This window comes from Hippichthys cyanospilos, chromosome 11 (assembly GCF_059441005.1).
Source record: "Hippichthys cyanospilos isolate Australia breed blue-spotted pipefish chromosome 11, RoL_Hcya_1.0, whole genome shotgun sequence".
Taxonomy (NCBI): domain Eukaryota; kingdom Metazoa; phylum Chordata; class Actinopteri; order Syngnathiformes; family Syngnathidae; genus Hippichthys; species Hippichthys cyanospilos.
The window spans coordinates 20,867,407-20,877,966 of NC_142379.1; the positions used below are offsets into that span (position 1 = coordinate 20,867,407).

The 10,560-nt window shown below is 41.1% G+C and overlaps 1 protein-coding gene across 7 annotated transcripts; it reads right to left on the reverse strand.

Moving 5' to 3' along the window:
• Positions 1–1,809: 1,809 nt before the first annotated feature.
• LOC148416326 (uncharacterized) lies at positions 1,810–7,720 on the reverse strand. 7 transcript variants are annotated; one of them, XM_088427652.1, is made up of 5 exons: positions 7,441–7,720; positions 6,487–6,574; positions 6,330–6,403; positions 5,782–5,870; positions 1,810–2,170 (listed from the first exon to the last, which is right to left on the reverse strand). In XM_088427652.1, the coding sequence occupies exons 1-5, from the start codon at positions 7,573–7,575 to the stop codon at positions 2,110–2,112; spliced, it is 447 nt and encodes a 148-aa protein (XP_088283778.1). In that variant the 5' UTR covers positions 7,576–7,720; the 3' UTR covers positions 1,810–2,109. The 7 variants fall into 7 exon arrangements, 1 of the variants encoding a protein (XP_088283778.1); XR_015867210.1 differs by lacking the exon at positions 6,330–6,403 and having other exon boundaries at positions 5,782–5,875; positions 7,441–7,715; XR_015867213.1 differs by lacking the exons at positions 6,330–6,403; positions 6,487–6,574 and having other exon boundaries at positions 5,782–5,875.
• Positions 7,721–10,560: the final 2,840 nt, after the last annotated feature.

Consider the following 10,560-nt stretch of genomic DNA (forward strand, 5'->3'; position numbering starts at 1 on the left):
AGTTATGTTGAAGTTATAGACCCCTACATATTATTGCTTCCTTCACTCTGAATACATTGTGTTATGTGACAGCATGGTGGCTGATACAGCTGCATCCTCATACTCATACAGCCAGTAATTGATAATAAAACTACAGCATTTTTATGCGCATATGCAGTAATCAGTTAGCCCCGAGATCAAGCATATTGACTTGCTGCTTAGTCTGACTGCATCTAATGCTCCCATATTCACAATAATAAGATAGTTTCATCAATAGCCACCAAGATGATTTGATTCATCAGGTGACTTCTGATAATTGCAATGACGGACAAAAGCGCCAGTGGAAACTAATCATTCAATCATGCTTAGTTTGTTGTTTCATAAATAATCCATAATAATAATATTGCAGCCTTAGGATTTACCTCAACATTGGTTTGAATTTCTTTCTGTCTTCTAGTTATCTTATTATTCACCGAGACTTTCAAGACAAGGTCCAAAATTTACACTGAAATCAAGCCAATATTTTGTTTGTTTTAATACACTGAGGTGAGTTATGTGGTTTTCTCAACCTTCAGTCAATATCAAATTATTGTATAATATTTTGACATTTGCAGCAGACGAGACCTTGGCAGCTGACTGTGCATTACAAATAAAAAATAAAAAAAATCACCCCACTTACAGATCCCCATTGATTTATTAGCCCATTATCTAATGATTCTTTTGTACACTGCCAAATATTGATTTGGTGGTGGCTCCAGTGTTTGAATTGACAAATTTGAGTAGAAATGTGGGTGTTCTCCAGTGTAAGCCAATCCCCAAAGGTGCTGCCTATAACTAAAAAATAACTGATGATGTAAGATTTGAATGGCATACATGTTATGATTGGATCAAAAGAACAAGGCGCAGGAAGCATTGGGGACAGTAGTAGGGTAGCACCCTCAGCAGTTTCATTAACCCCATGATCCATCCTCTCTAATTTTACCACATAAAGCAGCAAATGCCTTAGACAAAACAGAGGACTAGCATTGTTCTATGAATTTCGTTTACACAAAAAATGTCATAATTTGTAGATTTCAGACACAATTGTAACTAATCCATTTATTCAAGACAGTTCTCAAAGTTAGACAAATCGTATAAACCCAATTGATGCTGTCAACTATTCATGTCAGCACAACAGTTACTTGTTTTCTTGTACATTGCTGGAATAGACTAGGATGTGCTGGGAGCTTGCAACTCTGGTGTTACAGTGCAGTAAGCTTTAACTTCCAACTCATTGAACACACCATAAGTGTGCCGAAGTACAAGAGAAGTGGTACGCGCGTGTGTTCAAGTGGCGTGTAAAATAAAGTAAAATGAAATAAAATAAACAGACTGCTGCATTGGGAACCCTGCCTCCATGCCATTAAGTGCTCCAGTTTGGTCCGAGTGCCATGGACCCATGGTGCCTTGGGTCGTGGCAATTTGGAAAGAGAATCTCCCTGTGGTCTCCTGACTACAGTCAATGGCTGTGAATGGCCCTGAAAGACAATATTTCACTGTGGTGAATAAATGCTGTGTTTCAATATGGTGGCAGAGGGTGGGGCTCGCTGCTGCGAAGACCTGGGGAGAATTAGAACTGCTCTTGCCATGTTCTGGTGCTCTGAATGTTGTTTGTTATAAAATAAAATAAAATTGGTGCCCAAAAAGAGACATGCTTTTTCAGCCTCCGTACTATGGTTAGGAGATCACTGGGCATGAGGAAGAAAGGTAGGCAAAGTCTTTTCAAACACATTTTGTACACTTTATTTACAGTATATAAGTACCGTATCCATCATTCTACGTCGCGGAATTCACTTATTACTGGGGTTTTCCAGTCCTCAACTGTTAAAAACATTGGAACACAGTCTACTTAAAATAAACATGGAAACAGTTAGATTTATCTGTGTTTAACAGATAGATTTATTTCATTTTACAGTGTGTCAGTTACGGCCAAGGTGATGTCTTCAAATCCATAAACGTTCCAGCATACCGAAAGCGGAACTGTTTAGAACACGTTAGGGGGATTTATGTCACCTCCCTATGTGCTCGCCCATTCTCGTTATACACCAATATTGTATGTTGTCACTCTGTCAGTGACCAAAATAAATAACATCAAAGATGGTGGTGTGGCAGTTCAGTTTTTAACGCCAGCCCCAAAAGCCACAGAGTGGACCTGGAAAGAGATTCGATACACAAAATGAGAAAAACGTATGCTGCTGGATTGACAATGCCTAGTGTGTGTATTTGTATATTCATGTGTGCGTGTGCATGAAGTGGTATGTGATGCTAACATGAAAGCTCGGCAGTAAAAATGCATAAAATAAATAGTTAGGCATATCTGTTTGCAGGTTAAAAAAAAAGTATATTATGCACATAATTAATACATCATGAATAATAAAACTGAAAAAGGATGACCAGAAAAAGCGCAGCTCACCTGCTAAGATAACCTAACTAGCGCATTTAGCACACTAATAAAGGATTTTGTTAAAAAAAAAAAGGCTTTTGTAATTTATTTAACTTTTTTTATTTAACTTTTCACACAAGTCTTCCTGGAACTGCGCTCAAGCAAAACTTTGAACAACAAAAAAGCAGGGCAATCAAGTATATTTGAGAAACAAAGGACAATCTTCTGTACTGTCGAAAACCTTACAGGTTAGACAGCCAAATGATAGCGGTGACATGCACACACCTTGATCATAGCATTGTTGAGTTCAAGCAATGGTTTGTGGGTGATTTGCATACAGTAGGTAAATTAGACTTTCAAGTTAAGCAGTAGATTTGATCTATTGCGTTCATGTTCATAGCAACAAAAATACTCAATAACAGTCATTTGCTTGACACATTTCCAGCATGTACACCATCAATCAAGAAAAAAAACAAACACCTAATTTATTTTTTTTAAAAAAAAACAATGTTAGTCGTCACTGAATTTTTTTTTTTTAGTTTTGAACTTGAGTAGTTTTGAACCATGCGAACATAATTGATTTCAGAACAGCATCGTGTTGCTCACATTGAAGCCTGCTTACTCTGGGAACCAAAGATAATCAAGTTGATTGATTAGCGTTTGGATTATGCTTCCATGAAGAACTTCAAAATAAGTGTCCCAATGCCATTCATGTCATATGTTACCTGACCCCTCAGTAGATCGCGGGAGGATGGCTTCTGGAAAAGTAAATGTTGGGTCAAAAAAGTTTGGACAGCCCTGCTCCAAAGCAAAGGGGCATTGTATTTGTCTGATAAATCTGAGACAGTTTTGACATGTTCAGTGCTGGATTCGACATCAGAGGCCAGTTCTGGCTCAAATATCCATGTTGGCGCATTTCTTTTTGACTTCCGCCAGAATTCTCAATTTTAGCAGTGGCAACAACAATCTAACAATCTAGTATTTCACTCGATGCCAGTAGTGGGCTCAAGGGAGGGCCCAGTCAACAATTTGACGTCACATCCGTTCACAAAATGGCGCCAACAAACTAAGGTGATTCCAGGCAAATGTTTTTGGCAAATACAGGGCTAGACACAATAATCGGAAAACCAGATATTGATCAAATTTTCATTGCTCCCTTTTCCTATCAAGATCTCAATTTGGGACCTCTGGAGGTACACTTTAAGCCCAGTTCAATATGACACCAAAAAAGTGAAACATCTGGTCAAGTAACATATTCAAAATCAGCAAGTGGAGCAAATTTTATAATTAGAGTAGACACTAGGGTTGTGCTCCTTGGCACATATATCCCACACTGTTATGCTTTGTCTCTTTTAGGCTAGGGTTCCTGTCCCTTTATTTTTAACCAGTTAAGTGGAAGATCGGTTGTTTCCTTAACAGTAAGTCTCCATTTCATTTTGCCACAAGACCGCTACAGAATGTAGCGCAATGTCTACACTATCCATTTGCACCACTTCCTCAGGGAAAACGCTGACTCCAGTTTAGCTCTCACACTAGTGTGAAAAGGACAGTATTCCTCACAAGTTAAATGTACTTGTGAATGACCCACATTACAAATTCCTGCAAGAGAATGGTGCAGTCATATAGCCACCGAAAGCCTCTGCCATCCAACTGAGGGATCTTAGTGTTTCTAGAAAATGTCTAATACTTCATTGAAGTGGGATTAGGGTTAAGTATATTTTCCTTAAATTGCTGGGGGTCATTGGATGGTGGATAATTATTGTAAACCAGGGTTCTTTAATCCTGGTCCCTGAGGGCTGGTTTTGTAGATGTTTTATGTCTCACGGGTGCAACACACCTGACACAAATAATAAGCAGGGTCTGCAGGAGCTTGACAGTTGTGATCATTGAAAAATATGTGCTGCAGCAGGGAGACATATTTACAGTAATATTAAGGAAACAGGCCCACAAGGACCGGGATTGAAGGCCCTCTTCGCAATTGTATACCTGGAGACATGATGAGACATGAGATAATTAATATTCAAGAACAAGGGATGTCAGGATGATGGTGTCCATCCATAGAGCTAGAGCTGGTAAGTAACCAACACTGTTTCTTCACTCATGAGGAGGAAACAAAAATCTGGCAACTAACAACCAGTCTCCTCTGATTATCAGAATATAAATTATTCATGGACATGCTTTTCCCTCAAAGCCTCGGCACAAAGATATTCAGATATTTTAAAATCTCACATCATCAAGTGGTAGTACGCTTATACATAGAAGTCTTCTCAGTTTCGGACAACATTCAGTTGGGTGTTGTATTGGCCCATTCAATGAACACATAAAGAAGCAGCCTAACATTAGTTCGATGGCTCAACAAGATCTCTTTTCTTTTCCACTTCTGATTTAATGAAATTGATCATCACATAGTTAGTGCCCATTAAAGTGAAGCCCATCTACTAGATCATGTCGGGCTGACATATTTCTCAGGATGCACAGGAAAATGACATTTGTAATAGATGTTCATATTACTAACTTGGAAGCATATGTGCCTGAATCTGTCCGAACATAATGGCCATGTGCTTAATGTAGCTCTGAGACTAAACCTTGATGTGCATCACTGAACTTAGAAATTACAACAATGATTGCTGAAGACAGAGCTTTGAGGGCAAAAAAAAAAAGTAGCCATTAGGAATTTCTATGGTTTAATAAGTGGTATTGAAAGGACTCGGAAATTAAAATAAAAAAGATAAGATGCTGATGGGGAAAAAAAATCATCAGTCATGGTCATCCTGTAACCTTGCCTTCAGGAGCATGCTTGGGAAGTAATCATATGAAACAATACTCTAACTCAGCATTGAGGCTTAAATTAAAGGGCAAATGCCCTATTATAAAAATAAGTTACTTAGATGAGCAGGCAATGAACTCATGATTTTATTAGATGGTTACTGAAGGACACTTCAATGCCTAATATCTTTTTTCATGGTGCTCAATCACTATGGATTCCATTAGTTCCATTGTCAACCTTTGAGAATGTTCCTCATGTGTTCCTGAAATTACTGTATATAACTGAATATTTAAACTATGGTATAATTTAATTAAAAAAATTCTTATCTATAGCACTTTTCACATATGAAGTGCAACAGGAAAACAAAAACAAGACAATAAATATGGCAACAAATACCTAACCCTCCCCCCCTTCTATTCTATTGTATTCAAACAGTTAGTGGCAAATACAGCACAGCTGCACAATGCTGAATGCAAAAACATTTTTCTTCCTGACATAAGTGAAGATGCAAATCAGTAAGTTAGAAAACCCATGGAATTAAAGATAGCGTGACTGCATCGTCAGCCCAATATTAAACTCTTTCACAGTTGCAAGGCCAGGTTGGAAAACGTGCCTCCAAGTTTGACAAGTGTCCTTGTCGACCCCTTTCCTCCTGCAGTGCTTTTTTCTCTTTTCCTCACTAGGGCACGGAACCTTGGAGGTCTGCTCTTGTGACAGGCGTCCCGGTAGACACAGAAAACACTGACAAAGACAAAAATAGGAAGATGTCAGAATCTGCATTTTTACCTTGCATCATGACCAGCATTGCCAAGGATTGGATTTGCTTTTCTTTTACAAGGTTTGAAACATTGCATGAAATTGTACATGTAGGTTGTGTAGGTGGGAGGGTGACTGCCTCAACAACATATATGGTATGACATCCTGCATCACAGCCTGATCCACCAAATAATTCAACAAAGCCAACACAGATTGCTGCTTGCCAACATATGTAAAACTTTAATCATCTTTGAAACCTCTATAAGGCTTAATCTACTATGCAGAGGATGCTTTAAAGCTGTGACGTCATAAAATTTGTTAGTCAACCAAAATCTTCGTAACGATATGACCTCTAAAATGATACAAAACCTAATAGTCAATAAAACATGCGTTAATGAATGACACCTGTTCCACATCTTGTGTATCCGCTGTGCTGCGTTGTGGCTGTGCTGCCAACTTTACGCAGGACTTGAAAAGATCTGTTCTGCCGACATTCGACATGGTCAATTCCACAGTTCAGAAAGCATGTGATTCAAAAAATGTGATTTAAATCCAGATTTACCAAGAAAAAGCACTCCACATGAACGATTGTCTTCTCCTTTGCTGATTGACTGGATGAACCCCAAACCGACTGCTTCTCTTCTGTGCCACTGTCATCGAGACAAAAATTGCAAACTCCATTTTCCAGTTAATTGGCACTGTAGCCGTGTACAAATATTCGCATCTCAATTCTATCAATTCACTTAAAAGGTAAAACAAATGCTGTATGCAGTCACCGATTGTAAATGAAGTATTATCCACACAAACTTTCCACAAATGGACCTTGGTTTGTTTCCAGAATTTATAAAACTTTTTTTTGGTAGTTGGTAGTCCCTGCGCAAGTGCAGTATGAAGGGACTCCAGGGACTCTGTGGCACGGCACGGAGACGCATGCCACAAGGAGAGGCATGCAGTGGGTGGGGATGTGCGGCATCATCGCGGTGGCACTGTGCAGAGAGTGGAGATGCAACGCAGTTCGTGGAATCCACGGGTGAGTGTCAGTTGTTATCGAGCACAAGCATGAGTTTACGCTAACAGCAGCTCAGGACCACATGCCTGGCTGGCTGCTCTAAAAACCACATCACAAACGTATGAACTGTTATGCTACGTGCACACCGAACGCTGAATCATTTGCCGAATCACTACGTTCATTGGCGGGGCTTTCTGTCACTGTTGTACTTTTTGTCCGGAGAGGGGAGGGAGTGGAGCGAGCTTGCTGTGCAATTTACGGTAGATCTGGAAATAAGAGCATTGCTGAGAACTTTCACTTTTCTGGGATGTGACAGAGCCAATAATTTCACCGACAGCACCTTTATTCTTTGCGGCAATACTCGCCTGCCAAAATATACAAGTTTCAATGTCGCAATCAAGTGGCCGAAACCGTGCTAAATATTGTGCTGACAATGCTTCGCTATCGTTAGCTTAGCACAGTAACTACGGTTCAACAGCTGTTAAGTGAAGCAAACGCTGCACATACCAGTTGTCCCAAGTTCTCGCTTCCGCCTTTCGACAAGCCAGGTGAGTGCTCTTGCTTGGCTCTGTTTCGTATTGAAAGCTCATCTGGCTGTGTTGGATCACTCCCGTTGACCGCAAAGCGGCCGCCATGATTCATTCCTGCCCCTGCGTGAGCCGTTGAATGTTCCCGAAGTTGATTGGCTGTGGCGACTCGAAACGCGGAATAAGTAAATAAAAAATAACTTCACGCAAAAGGCGAAATTTTGCTTCTCGTGACCGCTTGCGGCCATTTGCGACACTCCATTCGCATCCATGGCGTCGCCCGACGTGCATTCGCGCTCAGTCACGCGAACTCCATTGACTACAATACAAAACGTTCTGCTTTTTCGCCTTGTTCGTGTTCTGTGCACGCGTACCGTTAAACTAAATCATCTCCAAAACATTATTTCGGGTGCAGCCCACGGGGGTTGGGGACCACTGCTTTAGCACATGCAAGGGCATTGTGGCATTTTAGACAGCAGACTTATGAGTTTGGTCCTATTCATTTTTTTGTTTGGATTAAACCTCATGGGCCGGATCCAGCCTGCAGGCCATACATTAAACACTACTGTTCTAGAGATACAAAAAAACAAAACCAAACCCAGCACTAACAAAATCTCAAACTCATAGCAGAAATTAGGGGATCCACGTGCGTGTGTGGATATAAAGAAACCCATTGAGGGAGTGCTGCCAGATAGCTGCCATTTACCACTGATTGAAGACTAAATCTTAGAGCTGTGTTGTAATAATCTACCCTAGGGCTCACAAGTACCTACCACACTGACAATAGAGGGTGACTGCTTTCATCACATGTGAATGCCTATCCTGAAGGGCCTGATTTAAATAATTCACTCATCAGCAAGCAATGCAGTAGCTTGAACATGATCATACATCATGGCAACAGTCTCCTTTTCCTCCAACTGTTTAAACACCAGGATCCGATACGTTTGAAAATTTGCTTTCTGAGTCCATTTCTGACTGGCCTTGTAGATTTTCCCATTCGGGTCCGCCATTATTTTTTCATGCTGCTTATTGGGCTTGATTAACCCCATTGAGCCAGTGCACTTTGGTTTTCCTGGTGGGCCAGCAGCTTTCAAATTCCGCCAAGGCTGGACTCCACAGGGTCCTGCCTAGAAGGTTAAAGAGCAGAGCACTTCAGCTCATTGTTACTTAACCATCACAACACCTGCCCCAAAAAATTGGTTCAGGCCCGTTTGAGCATGCAATTGATCGTTTGTGGCAGATGGATTTGCTTCTGTACCAAAGTCCCAAGGTGAGCACAAGATCCCAGCAGTACCAATACACACTGGAAAGACTGGAAAGCAGATTGATGGACTGAATCATTACTGTGCGTTGTCCAAATGCCCCACCGACAGTCAGTACTCATCTTAGTTCGCAGAACTGAAAAGAGACTGGCTAAATCCTCAGACTCGGCCTATATTATAGAGATACAGAGACTGGTAGACAGCAGGTATGTGATGGAATTGGAGCCAGGTGTTTTCTCCCACGAGTTATACCTCATCATATGATTACTTACACACAATGGTAAAAAGAGTTGTGTGGGTTCTTCTGAGTTCCTGGGACAAAGCCTCAACAAACTGGCCTTACTTGTGTTAAAAAGCATGAAAGAAACAGCAGTGAAGTTGCCAAGGAGATATAACAGCTGCATTTTTTTTTTGTGTTTTTTATGTGGACAATTGCTTTCTGAGTTTGTCATCAGCGAAGCATGCTCACCACTTATTAGACAAATTACACTCACACCAGGAGGAAGTTAGAACTCCTCCAGTGTGCTAGTAACAGGCCATCTATCATCAGCCATATGCCCTCCAAAGGTCAACTACCGTTGAATTCTGGATTTTTCAAGGCCAAGTAGACAGTCAGGAGGAGGCCCTTGGTCTCTTCAGGAATGTCCAAGCAAGACCAGCTGCAAAACCTCTCCTATCCCAAGACAATGTCCACATCATTTATTAAGTTCTTGCCAGCCAGTAGACACCCTCGCTTACTTTGTACCCAACACTACCCAAGTAAAGGTAGAGGTACAACAGCTGTGGGTTAAGAACCAAGAAAAGGATGACCTGAACCTCCCTGCTGACCACCTACAGATATGGTCAAATGGTAAATGGACTTTCACTTATATAGCGGTTTTCTACCTTATGTACTCAAAGCGCTTTACACTAACTAGTCTTCTACCTACTGTTGACGCAGCATCAGGAGCAACTGGGGGTTCAGTGTCTTAATCAAGGACACTTAGACATGGTCGGAGGATCGAACCCACGGCCTTTCGGCTGGAAGATGACCACTCTACCACCGAGCCATGCTGCCCACGATATGGCAGGACTGAGAACATTACACAACAATACAGTTACCCCTGGATTTCAACGATGCTGCATACCCCCGCCATCAATATGCGTCCCCACTCTGCTGCGCCATGGCACGAAGTCCCTGGTAGATCATACTGCGCTTGCGCGCGGACTACCAAATCGTGAGATTAAAACAAAAAAATAAAAGCTTTCTAAACTTCCAGAAACAAACCAAGCTCCATTTGTGGAAGGTTTGCATGGATAACGCTTCATTGTATGCTTCATTTACAATGGGTGAGTACACACGGTATTTGTTTTAACTTTTAATTGAATCGATAGAATGGTGACTCAAGCATTTGTACACAGTTACAGTGCCAATTAACAGGAAGAAATCTTTTGTTCTTTTTGTCTCAATGGCAATGGCGCAGAGAAGGAAAAAGTCATTTTGGGTTCATCCAGTCAATCAGTAAAGGATGAGACAATTGCCCGTGTGGAAGACTTTTTCATTGTAATTCCGGATGTAGATCACATTCTCTTTCTTGTTTGGTGTCTTCTGAACTGTGGAATTGACCATGGCGGATGCCAGCTCAGATTTTAACTAACTATAAGTAACTTTAAGTAACTATTCATCAAGTTATGCAAGACCAAAACCACTCTCTCTCAATGACAATAATGAGTGACTTGCACACCCCGATTCAGAGCAACTTTGTGGAGGTCCGTTGGAAATTCTGGATCCTACAGGGGTGACAGGAAATCTGCCGATATCTGCAAGGATATATGGAGTGCCATAAATTGTGCACCCA